The sequence below is a fragment of the Ambystoma mexicanum genome, chromosome 10, assembly GCF_040938575.1.
Source record: "Ambystoma mexicanum isolate Mex_15411 chromosome 10, UKY_AmexF1_1, whole genome shotgun sequence".
Lineage (NCBI taxonomy): Eukaryota > Metazoa > Chordata > Amphibia > Caudata > Ambystomatidae > Ambystoma > Ambystoma mexicanum.
The window spans coordinates 890130016-890149415 of NC_090932.1; the positions used below are offsets into that span (position 1 = coordinate 890130016).

Below are 19400 nucleotides of genomic sequence, written 5' to 3' on the forward strand. Positions count from 1 at the left end.
TTATGGTGTTTATTGTATGCTAGAGAGAAGAATTTCAGACAGAAATTTATTTCTGTGCTTTTTTGTTTTTCTCTAGTATACAATTGTTCATTATTTACATTAGCATAGTAGTACATGCTAATGGGAATGTTGGAGAATCTTTATTGAATATAACTACTTTACTCAAAAATGTAAAGTAGATGGAGTCTATAAGCTTATTGTTTAGTTTTATTTTTTAACTGTGAAAGACGGTTCCTAACGGAACCTTCTTTCATGGATTTATTTTGTTTTTTTGCAGGAGAGGCCAGAAAGTAAGGTGGGGAAGGAAATGAGCGAAGGGGCACCAAACCACACATATGGAGGGGCACGTGGACAAGGGGAAGATGTTGGCATGTGTTCAAATCGAAGGTAAGGGCAGTGTTTCTCATGCTCCTTGATTACCGCTTCCAAAGAACTTCGAAATTGCTCCCCCATGCAGAGTGGTGTGTTGCAGTTTATACAGAGTACTGTTGTTTTCAAAAGATATGGATCATCAGCCTCTTTTATTGCTTGTAAGGTAGCTGGTAGGATTTTGTGTCCCACAGAAGTAGGCTGTGTGGTTACAGCATTGTTTGAGGACGCTGAGGTAGAGGAAGACAGCCTGCTACTTCCTAAAAAAGGAACTGCCTTTCTGAGAGCATTTCAGTGGTTGGTTTTGATGTGGCGGCTCATGGAGGTGGTCCTGTGAGAGTACTGCCCAGGTTGTCCGCAACTGGTAGCTTTAGCTTTGGTACATTTCCAACAAAGGTAAAGAACTGCCACACCCATGATTCTCTCTGGGTGCTAGAGGTAGGCACTTCCTCTACCTCATCTTCCTGGTCTTCTTGATTGTCTTTTGAAGTAGTGCGCTTCTTTCATTGTGTAGGTCGTCCAGCTGGTGGTGGTGGCTCTTGGGGAGGAGGGATGGCAATAGCTGATGCCATTTTTAAAATAAATAGCTGTTTTCCTAATATTCTTCCAAGTATGTGATGTGGCATAGGTTTTAATGGATAATGAGTAAGAATATGTGCACGAGCTGTGCAAGGGTACATTTTGAGCTTCAAGGTTCCTAGATGAACTGAAAAATGCAGTTTTTAACTGTTTCCGAAGCACGGACCCATTTGTGAAGTGAGGAGGCATTCCCAAACATGTCATCATGCCGCTTGCGCACACGTGGTCACGTGACACGGTCAGGGAAAGTCTGCGGTCACGTCAGATGTTCGCGAACATCGGCGAACACAAAAACAGTGGAAAAAGTTGGAAAAAGTGTAAAGAAGTGTTAGAAATTATGCTAGAAGGTGGGGAATGACAGAGGTTTAAGGTGAAACTTTGCAAATTGGAGAAAGGTTTTGCTATATTAGGGTAAGTGTGATATTGGTAAATTGAAGCAAATTAGGGTGCACTGGTAAAAACCCATGAAATTCACTGAAAAAACATCGATAAAGGGACGTTATTGTTAAGTTGCACTAATAAAAACCCATGAAATTCAATGAAAAAAACTTTTGTTATGGTTGCAAGTAAAACTGAAAAAACACAGAAATTGGCCAGTTATGCTAAACTAAGTAACCATAACTTGCGCCACCACTATGCACTGCCAAGACACCCAGAACATGAAAGATGACAATACAAATGGCACTGATGACATCACTGATAACATCTGTCTGTTGTTCCCCCCACCCCCCGCTCATGCCCCGTGTCTGTCTCCTGTTCCCCCCACCCATCGCTCATGCCCCGTGTCTGTTTCCTGTTCCCCCCACCCCTGCTCATGCCCCGTGTCTCTCCTGTTGCCCCCCATCCCCTGCTCATGCCCTGTGTCTGTCTCCTGTACCCGCCCACCCCCCGCTCATGCCCCGTGTCTCTCTCCTGTTGCCCCCCACCCCCGCTCATGCCCCGTGTCTGTCTCCTGTACCCCCCACCCCCCGCTCATGCCCGTATCTGTCTCCTGTTCCCCCATCCCCCGCTAATGCCGTGTCTCTCTCCTGTTGCCCCCCACCCCCGCTCATGCCCCGTGTCTGTCTCCTGTACCCTCCCACCCCCCGCTCATGCCCCGTGTCTGTCTCCTGTTCCTCCCACCCCGCTCATGCCCCGTGTCTGTCTCCTGTTGCCCCCCACCCCCGTTCATGCCCCGTGTCTGTTGTTCCCCCCACCCCCCGCTCATGCCACGTGTCTGTCTCCTGTTCCCCCCACTCCTCGCTCATGCCCCGTGTCTGTTTCCTGTTCCCCCCACCCCCCGCTCATGCCCCGTGTCTCTCCTGTTGCCCCCCACCCCCCGCTCATGCCCGTGTCTGTCTCCTGTACCCCCCACCCCCCGCTCATGCCTCGTGTCTGTCTCCTGTTGCCCCCCACCCCCGATCATGCCCCGTGTCTGTCTCCTGTTGCCCCCCGCTCATGCCCCGTGTCTGTCTCTGTTGTTCCCCCCACCCCCCGCTCATGCCCCATGTCTGTCTCCTGTGCCCCCCAACCCCCGCTCATGCCCCGTGTCTCTCTCCTGTTGCCCCCCACCCCCGCTCATGCCCCGTGTCTGTCTCCTGTACCCCTCCACCCCCCGCTCATGCCCCGTGTCTGTCTCCTGTTCCCCCCACCCGCTCATGCCCCGTGTCTCTCTCCTGTTGCCCCCTCGCTCATGCCCTGTGCCTGTCTCCTGTACCCCCCCACGCCCCTGCTCATGCCCCGTGTCTCTCTCCTGTTGCCCCCCACCCCCTGCCCCGTGTCTGTCTCCTCTACCCCCCACCCCTCGCTCATGCCCCGTGTCTCTCTCCTGCTGCCACCCACCCCCCCGCTCATGCCCCGTGTCTGTCTTCTGTTCCCCCCACCCCCGCTCATGCCCCGTGTCTGTCTCCTGTTCCCCCCACCACCCGCTCATGCCCCGTGTCTGTCTCCTGTTGCCCCCACCCATGCCCCGTGTCTGTCTCCTGTACCCCCCACTCCACGCTCATGCCCCGTGTCTCTCTCCTGTTGCCCCCCACCCCCTGCTCATGCCCCGTGTCTGTCTCCTGTTGCCCCCCACACCCCCGCTCATGCCCCGTGTCTGTCTCCAGTTCTCCCCACCCCGCTCATGCCCCGTATCTGTCTCCTGTTCCCCCATCCCCCGCTCATGATCCGTGTCTGTCTCCTGTTCTCCCCACCCCCCGTGTCTGTCTCCTGTTCTCCCCACCCCCCGCTCATGCCCTGTGTCTCTCTCCTGTTGGCCCCACCCCCGCTCATGCCCCGTGTCTGTCTCCTGTTGACCCCCACCCCCCGCTCATGCCCAGTGTCTCCCTCGTGTTCCCCCCACCCCCCGCTCATGCCCCGTGTTTCCCTCGTGTAACCCCCCACACCCCTGCTCATGCCCCGTGTCTCCCTCGTGTTCCCCGCACCCCCGCTCATGCCCCTTGTCTCTCTCCTTTCCCCCCCACCCCCGCTCATGTCCCGTGTGTGCCCTGTACCCCCCCCACTCATGCCCCGTGTCTCCCTCCTGTTCCTCCCCACCCCCCGCTCATACCCTGTGTCTCCCTCATGTTCCTCCCCACCCGCTGCTCATGCCTCGTGTCTTTCTCGTGTTCCCCCCACCACCGCTCATGCCCCGTGTTTCATTCCTTTCCCCCCCCACCCCCTGCTCATGCCCCGTTTGTACCCTGTTCCCTCTCACCCCCGCTCATGCCCATGTGTCTCCCCTGTTCCCTCCCACCCCCCGCTCATGCCCTGTTGTGTTCTTTTTGAACACCCTGCCTTCCCTTTCCATGGTGGCCATCTTTTTGTTTTTTTTACCACCCGGCGTTCCCACTTTGAGGACATAAGATGTTAGTGTTCTTCATCTATTGAAAAGGATGTTATGGTGACGTTGCACTAATAAAAACCTTTAAAATGTAGTTAAAAGAAATGTTACAGGGACGTTATGGTTAACCTGCACTAATGAAAATCTATGAAATTCAATGAAAAAACTTTGTTAAAGGGACGTTATGGTTAAGTTGCGCTACTAAAAACCTATGAAATTCAGTGAAAAAACGTTGTCAAAGGGACGTTATGGTTCCAAGTAAAACCGAAAAACCCTTGAAATTCGCCAGTTATGGTAAGCTAAGCAACCATAACTCGCGCCATCACCGTGCACTGCTAAGACTAACACCCAGGACATCAAAGAGGACATCACAAATGTCATCGATGACATCACTGATGACATCACATGTCTGGCTCACTCTTTTTTCTATTGCTGACATATCTAGGCCACATGGTTTTCTTCAGTAACAGTCAGAAACTAAAAATGTTATTTTATTTGTAGACGTATCCTTCAAGTAGGTTCTTACAGTAATTCCCTTAGAGTCCAGTCACATCATATGAAACATATACATACGGGAAGACACAAGCTTGAAAGACAGCAATCCTTTTTGTGCATAAAGATAATCAATAGACTTATCAGCACTTTCTGATAGTTCTGTTGTTTTTTTTTTCTTTTCATGGCTGTACTTTCCCTGTATATGGTCATATTTGTATACATTGTACTCACACTACTTTCCTTAGGGTCCAATCACATCAAGTGATACATATACCTAGGGTAAATAGCAGCTTTGAAACAGAGCAATCATTTATTTGCATGAAAATAATCAGTTAAATTACGAATTGTTTCTGCTACTACTTGTGCTTTTTTGCTAACTTCACTTTCCCTGTATATACCCATATTGGTATGTATTCTTGTGTCTTTGTGTTTTGTCTATAGTAATGCAATTATGTAATACATGTGTTTTATGAGCTACTTATTACATATTTCGCAGTACACAAAAATCTATTAAGAAAACAATTATCATTTCATTATTCAACATATTAACATTACGAATATTATACCTTCATCTTGTACACTGCACACAATGTTATGTTTCTGTATGAGTAGCTTAGTATATTAGATAGAACCCCATAATAGAATGCTATTTATATCAATGCATCGTTCAATGCACTAATTAGGGTATGATATTTATTGCAATGATCCTTGACACTTGTTTCACAACATTATAATAAGAATCCCTTGTACACATATTTCATGAAAAGTACATACACATGTGATGTCATCAGTGATGTCATCAATGACATTTGTGATGTCATCTTTGATATCCTGGGTGTTAGTCTTAGCAGTGCACGGTGGTGGCGAGAGTTATGGTTGCTTATCTTACCATAACTGGCGAATTTCAAGGGTTTTTCGGTTTTACTTGGAACCATAACGTCCCTTTGACAAAGTTTTTTCACTGAATTTCATAGGTTTTTAGTAGCGCAACTTAACCATAACGTCCCTTTAACAAAGTTTTTTCACTGAATTTATATATATATATATATATATTTAATGTTTTGCCCATGTAATAAACGTTATATGAACAAACCTAAAAAAGCTGTTAATTGTAGACTCAATGAGCACAGTTTGAGAATTTGCAATTTTGTTTCAACATCACCCATGGTGAATCACAATCTACAACATGGACATACACAAAATGATATCAACTGGTTTGTTCAGGAAAAGGTGAAATTAGACATTACAGGGAGCATACTACAGACGAAATTAGCTAAGAGAGACCCACTGATGGGCTCAAAAATCATATTGAATGGATGAGTCTAATGAGTGAGTGATAACAAACGCTAACCACTTAACTAGTGATTAATCACATTACCGTCCAATTAAGAGTAACAGTGACTATTTTATTAATGTTATGGTGGCAAGTTAGCAATGACATATTGTGTCACCAAAATAGATTATATGAAAACCAAATGGCTGTGCATACCACGCGATCACTGGATAGGAACAACTTTGCATTTCAAAATGAGTTTTAACCAATAATGCAATCAGCCGAATAGAAGTAAAGAAAAGCGGTCTCACTTTGGGGCCATGATCCACATGAAATGACAACACAAACCTTTCAGGATGGGAGTAGAGCAACAACAGTCTAGAGTTTTGAGGCTAGTTGAGTAACTCGCTGCCTGTGGATGTGTCTCACAAATTTACTTTGGTAAAGTTTGAATAAAATGCGAATAGACCAATGTGGCTCCAATAGAGTGGGTGTGAACAGTTAATCTACGTCAGTAGAGCTCACATTAGGCAAAAGCAGGGGGATTCAGTAAGTTGATTGTTATTCATTGCTAGGTGACGTCTTGAAATAATTGTGACGATAGAGCTACCCAGATGTGATGTTGATTTTACATCTTTTTCACAGAATGAAGGGAAGAGAAGATTGGCCAGAAACCAATTGAGCCAGTAAACAATATGTGAAATAATTATACTCGACTATTGGAGGAACGGGAAAATAGACTATGAGATGCTCCCTCTAATGTTGGGATGAACAAGAACAGGGGAAAAGAAATCCACCCATTACTGTTTACATAGCCTGTGTTTATTGCAGGTTGTATGAAATATCACAGAGTAATAATTGACATAGAATACGTATGTAATCGAATTGATTCTTTGATAATGATGGTTCAACGTAAGTAGACTAGGTATATGTTATGTGAATTCATTTTTGATGGTTTTGTAAATATGTTTTTAAAACAAAATTTCCCTGATAAAGCTGTAAACGTTTTAAGACTCTTTATCGAAAATAGCATATGCAAAATGCTGATGACAGTGGGCCTCATTACCCGGTAGGAGGTAACCATGGTGTTATTAGCGCCATGGCTACCCCCTTACCGCATTCCGGGTCCGTGTTCCCGGAATAGGGACTTACCGGGTCATTCTGACCTTGGAGGACCCGGTAAGACCCCATTCCGGGAACCATTCCCCATTCCCATTCGAGCCCCCATAGGGCTCAATGGGGATGGAGCTAATAACGGGCCCGTTATTAGCTCTGAAGTCCCTTAACGGATCCCGTCCATAACGGCTGGTAAAACCAGGCGTTGAGGAAGGGACCCGCTAAGGGATCTCGGAATAGGGTGGTAAGGGATTACCGGCACTGGTGCCCTTACCGGTGCCAGTAATCCCTTGGCGCCTACCGGTAATGAGGCCCAGTGTGTTGCTAGTTGGCATATGTTTAGTTACTGGACAAGACAAAGGGTTTGAAAGATGACGGATTCGGATTCAATGATTACAATGTTAATTATATAAAAGTGTGTTTCACATGAAGGTGTTTTACTATGAAACGCATGTTGTAATTTCATGCACTGTAACTTTATTTTTATGCTTACACCTATGTGTAGGGGTTTACATGTATGTATGTATTTTTGTATAACTTGTGTTGCTGAATTGTGTCAATATAGATGATTCTTTCAATAATTTGAGTAAGTGCAGATTGTGATACTATACACTTCAATATGTAAGTAATTGAAGTGTATTTCTTTTAAAGAACAGGTGTAAATAATTCTGTAAAATTGATCTCACCAAAAAAACACGTGTTTCTGAGAATATGAGTATTTATTTATTTATTTATTTATTTTATTGTTCGGCTTATTAGGTGCTTATACAGGAAGTAAATACTGTTTCAAAGCACCCACGGGGCAACAATGTGGGGACAAGGGATGAAAAACAATTACAATACATAAAAATATAAATATAAATACAGTGGGGAGGGGAAGACAAACCTACTATGCCATGTGAGTATTTGGAACGTGCAAGTGCAGAAGGGAGAGGAAATGGGATAGGTGCTGGGGTGCTAATGGGTGAGCAACAGGTGAAGTGCAATGTAAGGTAAGTGCGTGCCTCCAAGAATGTAGGGTTAGCCGAGGCAAGTTCTGAGAATAGACAGAAGCTGGGGTGATTCGGTGTGGGAGGTCAGGGCCCAGGGGATGCTTAAAGGCCCTGAACACCAATTGAACGACTGAGATTAGCAGAGGAGAGAGGGAGGAAAGGAAGAGGTAAAGAGGAAGTTCTTGAGGATCTTCTGGAATTTAAGAAAGTGCTGATCAAGATGAAGAGGGAGAGGGAGACTGTTCCAAAGAAGGGAGCTAGCTGAGGAAAGCGATCGATCACCTGCTCTCTGTTTAGCAAAACGCTTTACACACAAGGAGCTGGTGCCAGAGGAGCGCAGAGGTCTAGAGGAGGAATATTTAGTAAGAATGAGTTGCAGATAGAATGGTGGATGATACAGAGGGATTTGAGTTTAATCTGTGAAGCAACAGGGAGCCAATGAAGACTTTGTAGGGCAGGAGAGATGTGGTCCCTGGACTTGAGGCCAAGGATAAATCCTGCTGCCCTATTCTCGATTAGCTGGAGAGTCGCAGAGTGGAAGAAGGTAGATTCAGGAGGAGGCTATTGCAATAGTCAAGCCTAGAGAGGACTAGGGACCGGGTAACATTGAGCCTCTGCGGGAAGGTGAGAAAGGGTAGAATTCCCTTGAGAAGGATGAGCTGAAAGTGGGACTTCTTGGCAATGTCCTGAGGTGAGGGAGGAAGGAGAGAGAGGAGTCGAAGATGACTCCGTTTCTGGCTTCAGAAGAGGCATCAGGGGGAGTCCCCATGGAAGAAGGCCAGATCGAGGGGAAGAAGTTGGGTGCAGGGGTCCCAATAGGAAGGATCTCTGTTTTGCTGGCATTGAGACAGAGATCATTGGAAGTGCACCAGGCCTGGATGGCAGAAAGGTAGTCAGTGATGATGGAAGGTGCAAGGGGGTCAGCAGGAAGTTTGAAGAAGAGTTGTGTGTCATCAACATAACACTGGAGGTTGGGTGAGAAGGAGGAGATGAGGCATGCCAGCAGAGAAAGGTAGATGTTAACGAGCCAAAACAAAAGAATGGAGCCCTGGAGGATGCCACAGGTGGAGAAGGAAGTAGGAGAGGAGAAGGCGCCCAGGATCACTTGGGAGGAGCGGTCTGTTAGGAAGGAGGTCAGCCAGTCCAGTGCCCGCTCCGAGATACCAAGAGTGTCATGTAGCCTTTGTATGAGGATGCAGTGGTTGACAGTGTCAAATGCAGATGAGAGATCAGCGAGTGCAGGGGCGATAGAGCAAATGTTGTCCTTGATGGTTCTGGATGAGCAAGGGGCAAACTGTTTGGAAGAGGCCGTCATGGAACACACAACTCTGGTGAATTCTTCCAGAGAGACAAGGGCAAAGGAGCAGAAGTAGGAAGGAAAAGGGCTAGTGGCCAAGGGAGGCGGGGGGGGGTGAGGGTTGGGTTGGGAGAGTGAGTGACAAAGCTGTTCAGGATGTCCTGAGTTTTGGTGGTGAAGTGTGGGGCGAGTGTGCTGCAGTAGGGGAGGGGGATACTGCAGAAGGTTTGGCAACTTCTGTGCAGTTTTAAAAAAGTTCAACTGTGTTGTTGGCTGCACCAGATACCCGTGCCTAAATGTGGGCCCTTTTTTGGCACGGATAGAGAGCCTTTATTGCCTTTGGAGCAGGCAGCAGGCCAGTTTGTCAGAGGGTGAGCCTGAGGCTTGCCACTTCCGTTCTGCAACTCTGCACTTTCGTTTCAGGTCTGCGAGTTCAGAGTCGTACCAAGAGCTATGCTTAGAGGTAGGTTTCAAGGGGATCCTCAGGACTGGGGAAAGAATGTCAAGGGTGTTGGTGATGGATAGGTGGAAGTCGCTGAGAGTAGAGTCAATTGTATCATCTGAGTTGCGAGAGCAAGGGAGGATAAAGGTGGAGCTGAAGGCAGCAGCTGACACTCGTTTCATCGGACGGATGTTAGTGAACGAGGTTGGCGGGGCTTTTGCAGGAGTGGTCACAAGGCCATAGGGACCCAAGTGGGAGGAGAGAAGAGAGTGGTCAGACCAAGAGAGAGGGGTGACCAGGGAAGATGAGAGAAGGAGGTTAGAGTGAATGAAGGCGTCCAGAGTGTGTCCAGCAGAATGTGTTGGACCAGAAGGGAAAATGGAGAGGGATAGAGAGGTGCAGAGGTCAATGAAGAGAGTGGATGTTGTGTCAGGGGAGTCCAATTGGATGTTAAAGTCACCCAGGAGCAGCAGGTTGGAGGTGGTTGAGAGAAAGGAGGAACAGAAATCAGTCCTATCAGAGAGGAACAGGGAGGTAGCACCTGGAGGCCAGTAAATGGTAGCAATGGTCAGGGTGGAGGAGGTAGAGATAACCAATTTGCATACCAGGCTCTCCAAAGAAAAGTACAGCTGAGTGGGTAAGATGGAACAAGGAACCCACTAAGGGAAGATTAAGGCAACCCCACCACAAGCACAGTGAGGTTGGGGCTTGCAAATGATCTTAAAGCCGTCAGGTAGGAGGGAGTCAAAGGCAGTGACTGAGCTGGCATTGAACCAAGTCTCGGTGAGTGCAAGAATGTCAAGGTCAGTGTCTTCAAGAAGGAGGCAGATGTCAGCAGAGTGTTTTTTGGCTGAGCGGACATTGAGGGTCGCCAGGTGGATACAATCTCTGCCTTTGGAGGTTTTCTGAGATGGAGTACAAGGGCGTGGTACATCAGTCAGAGGTGGGGGGATGGAGAGAGTGGTGGGGAAAAGGCAGGGAAAGGAAGGAAGTTAATGAGAGATGGCAGGATTCCATCAAAGAGAAGGAGGTTTGCCTTTGGACCCTGAACCAAGATGGTGCCCATGTGGGAGACTTTAATGCAGCAGTGTGATGAGAAGAAGCCTACCAAGAGGACTTCCCACTTGGTGCCACCATAAATGGGAGAGGACGAGAAAAGGGGGGGAGTAGAGATGAGATGAGAAGTCCATGGTTCTGGAGGGGGGACAGAGAAGAGGATGTCAGTGAAGATTTCTCTGGAGGATTCACTGACATAAGTGTCTGTGATGGGGAGGCCAGGATTTGCACCACAGATGTCTTTTGTTTGTGTTTTTTTTCATCCAGGTTTTGTGAGAGAGATAGGTGATAGTCTAGCAGTTAGAGAAGATTGGAGAGATGGAGAGTGCCATCAGTGGCAGAGGATAGATGACAGAAGGGAAGGTAAAGATAAAGATGGGGGTGGGAGGGGCTGCAATTCACAGTCCTGGCCCTAACTCACAGGCGACTTAGTAGTTAAGGAAGGCACAATACAATGTAGAGCAGACAGTAGGGTGCAGGACTCAGAGTTTCATAAACAGAAGCCGCACAAGTGGATGCAAGATGTGAAATCACAGTACCTAGATTAGATTTTTCAAAAACAGGAGTACAATGCAAGCAGCACAAGTGGATGCAAGATGTGAAAGCACACCACCTAGATTAAATTTTTTAAAACATGAGTACAAGGCAAGCAGTACAAGTGGATAAAAAATGTGAAAACACACCGCCTAGATTTGATTTTTTAAAATCAGGAGTACAATGCAAGCATAGTGTGCCCAGGGATGCAAGAGGGGAGGCTGAGAAGTATTTACCATGTGACACAAAGGGAGCACATGTCGTAAAGAGATGTTTCAAGGAGAGGAAGTTAGAAAGGACACAGACACGCTGGAGGAGGCAATCGGAGAGATCAGCCATTACTCACGTTTATCAAGGAGACAGAGGCCATGGTGCAAGTTCAGGAGGAAGACTTGGCCAAGGGGGTGCTGCATTGTTTGTGGGGCTGCAACAAGGTGGGGGCCCATCCAATCCCTCCTCAGCCCATACAGGCTCAGACAGGAGCCTTTGGATAGAGCCTTCAGGTGTGGATTGGCTTTCCAGCCTGCTGGCTTGCAATTGTCTGGTTAACAGGGAGACAGGTCAATCAGGACCTGGCCTGGGCCCTGGTGTTGAGGAGGCACTCCAGTGCCTGGAACTGGCAAAAACTGTCAGCCATGTTGCAGGGGTGCTGAGCCACAGCACAATGGAGGTCCCCACTCGGCCACAAGGCACCCCCCAATGCTGGAGTGGGAGCTGCGGGCACAAAGGGCACCAGACCCTGCATGCAGGGACTTAATGAACAAAAAAGCACTCTGAAGTTACTTACGTGCAAGCCACACCATTAAATATCAAATATCATCAGTGAAGCCCTTCAGGGCTTACCTTGCTGGGCGCACTGAGATTTTTCTGTTTTCCGTTGTGTGCAGGCCGGGAGAGGAGTAGGGTCCAGTAGTTGTTGGTGAAGCTGATGTGGTGAGCGAAAGAACGGGCTCAGACAGGAGCCTTTGGATAGGGCCTTTGTGTGTAGGCCAGCTTTCCAGCCTGCCGGCTTGATATTGGCAAAAACTGTCAGCCATGTTGCAGGGGTCCTGACCACAGCACAATGGATGTCCCCACTGGGCCACGAGGCCCCCCAGGCTGGAGCGGGGGCTGTGGGCACAAAGGGCACCAGACCCCGCGTGCAGGGACTGAAAGAACAAAAAAGCACTCTGAGGTTCTACAAGCATACTGTGACTGTGAGAGAGGGGTGGGAGAGACCTCAGCCCTCTCATCGTCTGCCTTACGCTGTGGGAAACATAAGTACACACAGAGAAAATATATGTCTGAGTTTAGGGTTCACCATTCACAGTGGCATTTCTCCTGCTCCTGGTGTACTATAACCATGGGAGTAGCTTAAGGAACGTGGCCAGAGATAGAAAATGCAACAAGCAGTGTCAATAAAGTTGCTTAGTTTTGACTTATGACAAAAAAAGCAGTGTCAAAACCAATAGTTTGGGCTTTTGTGTAGCCATTGGACACGGATTACCCATACACAAAGACCTGGGTCTGTGTCCCAGTAGAAATGCATTGGACAGTGGCTACCACAGGGAAGTACCAGGCCTATTATAGAATCACTGTAAGGCAGACATTGAGGCTCCAAGTTCTCCTTAAGTCCCTAGACAACCTAGCTACAGAAAGGGTTGTTTCAAGGTGTATAGTAGTGAAAACAGAGCACTGCAGGGGAAGGTGTTCGACACCCAGGGCTAGTAGAACACGTCTGATGGGACATCAGATGAGGAGCAATGCTGCACCAATTGGGAGAGAATGTTTCATTGCCACTGGGTCAGAGTCTAGGTCAGCCCATGTGCTGCTGCTGTTTTTGAGGTGGTAAGCATAGACAGGAAGCTTCACCCATCAGTATAAAATGTCACGGTTTAGAGCACATGAAACGCTGGGATGCTGTGCTAATCAGGGGTTGTTTATGACATATGTTCGGCGCCACTTCCACCACTCCCTCAAAACTATGCCCCCCCCACCATGTCTCTCACACCTAGCATTATGACAAATAGGGCACTCAAGGTCCCAATCTTGACCACCCACATCCCGTGCACTTTTTCACCCCCCTACTGCTTGGTTAGCCCACAACCATCTCTCAGGCACCACGCATGCCCGCTAGTCAGAACCCGGCCACGCTCAGCAATAATGGACTAAAGACAAACCGATGACATGACGGGACCAAGATTCTTGACATACACCCCAACATGGATGCCCCAGGCACCCATTGTGCCATACCACCATAGTACCACGTGTCCTCCCACAGGTATTCACCATGCAGCTTGCAGCAAACCCTTGCCACGGACAGCTAAACAACCGACAATGCATCTCCAATCTCCCACTAGCTATCTGGTCACCTCTCCCTTTAGCACAATGACCACAACCATGCACACGAATGTAGGGACCACTTCCTCTGAGCACTGCCAGCATGTACACCCACATTCTAGGTATCTCATTATCACACCCGCCCCTCATGGCACAGATCCACTGTCTGGACATGGCCAACTGTCTAATTCTCACTCCTTACTTCTCTCATTAGAGTGCTATCCAGCAAACAAATTCTCAGAAGCTTAACACTGGGCACCAGGCACTATTATCAAGCCAACCGGAGCATACTATTTGGTAAGCCAATCCAAGTCAAAGCTAACGTTGGGCCTCTTATAAGAGCCCCACCTAGTCCCAGGTTACCTGCACCAACTACTCTAACTTTTATCTACCTCTCTCCCCCTTTTTTCTCCCCCTTGGTGCATCACCCGCTCTTCTTATTGTTACCATATATTTTTCATATCATACAAACTCGAAAATGGTACTCACCAATTATTAACATATGTGTAATGTATACACTGTACACAATGCATTCATAAATTACCTCATTTGTTACTCACCTTGTTCTAAAACTTTGGTAATGTCACCACACCTCACTTATACCAATATGATAATATGATATGATTGGTTATTTATAACGTTCTTAATACCCAGAGGTTTCTTAGCGCGAACACAGGGATCGAACCTGAGTTGCTCCATCTCGTCTTGCTTCCAAGGCGAGCACGTTGCTGCTGAGCTATCCTCCCAATCACTAACCACACTTGTTACACTCCACAATTTTGCATTTTCGGTTTTGTTGAATTTTGTGCACTAATTTTGACACAAATTCCAAATCTTGTCAAATGCGGTATGACTTAAAAATACCATAGCCTTGATAAAGACCCTTGTGTGGTCAAAACATGTGTCGGGAAACTTGAGTAACAATAAAGACTGAAATCAAAACTAACCAAAAAAATGAATGATCCTTTATTCTTGGAATCCAACAGAAAAAAAACACTCAGGTTTACCTAGAACTTAGATACGAAGCACCGGTTTCCTCCGATTCCCACCACCAATCCAATCCTATCACCCATCTGTAGGTTGCAATGGAGAGGGCCAGCTTAGGTGGGATTGTTGATTTCCCCATGTCAGAGTACAGTTGTAGCGTTACCATAGATTTCATTGAATACTGTTTCACCTAATGAGATCTCACTGAATTTATTTCACTGCAAATTTTAGGTGAAATGGTATATGTGTAATGCATAGAAGGTGGCGTGTAGGGTAAGGATATCAGTTAGGGTAGGGAGGGGGGAGGGGGGGCGCAGGGGTTCTCCCCCCGCATTATATATAAACAATGTAGAAAACGTAAAAAGTTGATTTCGTTTTTCGGTGAAATGTGTTCAGTGAAATCTCCATTAGGTGAAATATTTTCAAAGAAATCACATACATCCCAGTTGTAGCATCATGATAGAGTTAGCCACATGACAAATGCCATTGAAAGGAGAATATCAGGGACTGCTAGAGTTCCAAGCAGCAGTTCGGCAGCACACTTGGTGAGAAGCCAGGCATGTGTGCTAGGAACATGAACATCACACTGCAGACTGTTTGCTTTAAATGGAGAATCCCTTAAATCCTGGTTGTCGTTGTGTTAAATCTCCACAATATTTCCACCCAGGGCGGGAGCTGTGTGGAGAAGAACATTGGTATGCTGCCGGACTTTCAGGTTACTAGTCCTGGGAAGGGCTTTTATGTGCATACCACTAGCCCATAATATGTGTGTCTTTCTTCTAAATAAATATCATTAGTAATTAAGTAGTGGACATTGTTGTCTTTATTTCTTATTCCTTTGTTCAGCCCATTGGGGTACACCGCTGCCATAAAAAAGTGGAGCCACATTCAGGTAATGGATTACAGGTGGGCTGCGGAAACACACAAACGTACTAGCCTAACCAGTTGAGAGACCTACATGTTTAACTAGGAATCAGGAAACCCTTGTTTAGCTGTTTACAATCAGGTCAAGATCTTTACTGTATTCACCCTGGGAAAGTGCACTTAAGCAATAAGCGCTGAGCCGCGGCGGGCATGATCGCCTCAGGTAATGGCATGGGGCCCATAGTAACAGCGAGGGCCTTAATGAAGGCCCTGGGCCATTACCTGAGGCGGTAATGCCCCCCTCACAAGGTTCCTATTGCTATTAGTACCCCAGCCTTTTGGACCGGGTACTAAAAGCAACTTTTTTCCATTGCCAGATGATCTGGAGTTTCACAACCAAAAAAAGAAAAGAAAATGGTAGCCTAGGAAAGGAAAACAAAGTCTGTTCTCCCTTTCCATGGTGGCCATGGAAACTAGTAAAAAAAGTAAACAAACAAAATGGCAGCCATGAAACGGGATAAGGGATTACACATAGTCTCTTCTCACTTTCCATGGCAGCATTTAAAAAAGTAGGAAAAAAGTAAACACAAAAATTGTCCACCATGGAAAGGAAGAGGGGACTACATGTAGCGACTACATGTAGTCCCTTCTTCCTTTCCCTAGCGGTGTGTCACATATCGGGAGTGGATGCGCTGGAGACAGATGTGTTTCTGGCATGCTCGCTACAAAAAAGGAAGAAAAAAGCAGGTAAGTGGAGGGAAGTGGAGGGGGAGAGGAAATGGTTGGAGGGGAACACTTACTTCATTCCCTGGTGGGGCAAGATGGCGGCCTCCAGCCCTGAGGAGGCTCAGAGTGGTGTGATAACCATGTGGTAATGCCCCTGTTCCGAGCCTTCTCATTGGCTGAGAGGCTGCCACCCACCCACACACCCCGCCCGCCGGATACTAATGAATAGGCACATCTTCCCTCATAAACACACTTGATGCCTGAGATTGCTAGTGTGGTAGCTGCAAGTGTTCACTTCCTGCAAAGGGGATGTTACCCTACAGATTGCCTCCAAGACTTATAACCTAGCATATCACACTTACTCCATGGCTAAGACACTGCAGCCTTTGAGGAATCAGTTACCTTAGTGCCTTTAGTCCACATTTGCTTATTTACATCTATCTTTAGCATAAGTCTGCAAAGTGGGTGTGTCCAGTGTGAGAAAATATGGAATGTTGTATTCCCACCATGTCCAATCTTCCTTATTGTCTGAAGGCAGGGGAGCACACGTTTGATTTTCCTGAGAGGGGGATTTTGGGGGGAGAGGGGTGAACAATATGTCAGGCTGTCCGATTGTAATTATAGGGGCTTTCCACACAGATGGCTGTTCCCGGGTGGGGTCGGGGGATGGATGGATACAGCCCCCTGCATACTCGGCACCCCTGCCTGAAGGCTCAGGTAATCACAGGCCACTAATAGTGTCTAAAGTCTAATGCGAGCAGACAATACAGACCTGTTTTGTAGCTTCTTGGATGGTTGCCACTTTATAGAAGTAAGGCTCATTGCTCTCGGAGTTAAACCGTGTCATTGAGTGACGAAGAGGCTCCACTAACTCGGTGCTGTTGACCTCAATATGCCATGGACAGCCTGCACAAGGTGAGACCCGAGGAGGCTCAGGTTTGGGAACTGAAAGGAAAAAAGAACACACATTTCAGGGACATCTGTTCCAAACTGTGGACTGTGTACTGCCAAGAAGCATAAGGAAAAGCACACATCTATTGCATGCGGTCTGTGTTTGAGACGTGTTTGTTCAACCAAAAACATCCCACTGGCATTGGCTGCGCACCATGTTGCAAGCATGAGAATATTGAGCACAACAGGATGTGCATACCACCCATCGCATTTAAATGCACACCTTGTTTATATATGCAGCACAAACCCAGACACAGTGCACTTCCTTTAACAGAGGATCATGTTTAACAGAAGTACATGAGGCAAAAAGGGTTTTCCAATGTGTGTACTGCTCAAATACACCCAACTGGACAGGGGACATTTAGCAATGGAGCATGGTTAGTGTACATGTGTGGAGCACAAATCACATAGTCTGCAGCATTGTTGTGTGTTTGGACCCCAAGCTTGTGCTTAGTGCATTTTCATCATGCACAATGTGAACGATATGTACTTGCATGCGCATGTTACCGTTTTGCATTGTGGTGTCACGTGCCCAGATACTTCCGGGTCACGTGACACCCGGAAATAAAGGAATCACCGGAACTGGCGTTACAACGCCAGTCCGGGTTTATGTAGCCTAACGTGTGGTCGCGTCTTTCTTTGAGCGCCGTGCCAGCACTGCGCACTAGGCCAGGACCAAGCCAGGCCTACCCACGAGGTCGGGCCCGCACACCATCTGGGACCCGACATCACACTGGTGACGAAGGGGAAGAAGAAGAGACCGTTAACAGAGCGCAGCCGTGTATCATCATGCGCGGCATCCGAGCCTCACTTTCACACCCCCAACATTCTAAATCAACACGCAGGATGTACAGAAACTTTGAAAGCCTCGTTCTCTGCCCCGCAACGTTCTAGGAGCATCGCCTTTGGAACAAAGTGGTTGCAGCAAGTCCCGCCTCATCCTAGAACAATTTAGGGGGTTTTTTTTCAAAAAAAGAAGAAAAAAAAACTTTTTATTTTTTCCTATTGAACATTTAAATTATCGGGAGGCACAGCCAAGACAATAAGGTCAACGGAAGACACCACTGCGACCCAAGGCCGCCACCCAGGCACCTGCATCACAACACTTGTGAGTGTAGCTCAATAAGCCTGCGTTTTGGCTGTGCCCTCACCCCAGCAACACAACATGTCCAGTGGAGAGTCAAGCCCCTCGAGGGCCACCACTAACTCGTCACCCAGAAGGAGCATCACCACAGATCATCCCGAACCAGCGCTCACCACGCTCATGCCTCCTTTCGACCCATTCACCACTGCGGCAGCCATTCGCTGGGAAATCTGGCTACAACCGTTTGAAATGCACCTCGACGCAAGAGATACCACAGTACCAAAGAAGAAGCGCACCTTCCTCTTGCTCAACATCGGGACTGCCGCATTACGCCTGTTCAACGCCATCCCAAACCGCGGAGACGGAAACGACTACGACGCTGCAAAGACGGTGCTCACCAACATGTTCAAACCAGACCTCAACCAGGACTATGTGCCTCATTACAACCTTGGCGGAGGACCATGGTGCTGTTAGCACCATGGTCCATGCCGCTAAGGTTGCAATTCCGCCATGGTGGATGGCGGAATTACCGCCCCATTCCAAGGTGAGTGGGGCGGTAATTCCCCATTCACCAATGGCCCCTTCCCTTTTCCCATTTTTGACCCATAGAGCATAATTAGAATGGGGAAAGGCGATAATTACGGCACCGTAAATTACGGTGCCGTAATTATCGCCAAGGTCCCTTTGCGGCATGGCTTTTAACGCCTGCAAAAAGCAGGCGTTAAACAGCCATCCCGCAAAGGGAACCTTGTAATCAGGCGTTAAGGGTCGGCGCCGTTTACGGCGCCGTAAACCCCTTAACGCCTGAGACGGAATGAGGCCCTATGAGCGCTTTCATTTCTGCATGGCCAGGCAGCGGGAAAACGAGACGGTTGATAAATTCCATGCACGCCTACGCAAAATGGCGGTCGGCTGCGAGTTCCCCGACGAGGAGTTCGCCATCCGCCTTCAAATAATTAACGGCATACACTCGGAAAAACTGAGGAGAGCTATCCTCTCAGAGAAGAATCTACGCCTATCCCGCATCCTAGAAATGGCACGCCTTCGCGAGCAGACGGAGGACCAGGTAGCGGTGATCGAAGCAGCGATCCAGAGACTTCCACTCAACAGCCCGAAACCAACGGAAGAGGTTGCAGCCACATCCAGACACCGGAACACTCGAGTGAAGCCTCAGCAAAAGGCCCACATGCAGCAAGGGAGGGACAAAGCCTGCAATTGGTGTGGCGGCCCGTGGCACAAAGGTGAGTACTGTCCCGCATGGGGGTCAACCTGCCGTAAATGCAATCGCCTCAATCATTACGCTGCAGTCTGTCTAAACCCGCTGAACCGAAACGACAGAGAGCCAACTCTGCGACCAGAGCAAGAGCGCCGGAAAAAGTTCGCACCCAGAGAGACTCCATACCTGCCTAACAGGCAAGGAAAGGCCAGAGCCGTTGATCACTCCCAAAGATCCCCGGACACAAGTGATAGCGACGACAGCGATGATAGCGAATCCCCCGAGAGGAGAGACAAA

The 19400-nt window shown here is 47.8% G+C and overlaps 1 protein-coding gene across 2 annotated transcripts in view; it reads right to left on the minus strand.

The window, feature by feature from the left end:
- Positions 1-19400, minus strand: part of LOC138493248 (uncharacterized) — a 387082-nt gene that overhangs the window by 37719 nt on the left and 329963 nt on the right. For both annotated transcript variants that reach the window (XM_069620382.1, XM_069620381.1), the window contains exon 16: positions 16625-16797. In XM_069620382.1, coding sequence (XP_069476483.1) covers positions 16625-16797 — 173 coding nt within the window. The remainder of the gene's footprint in view (positions 1-16624; positions 16798-19400) is intronic.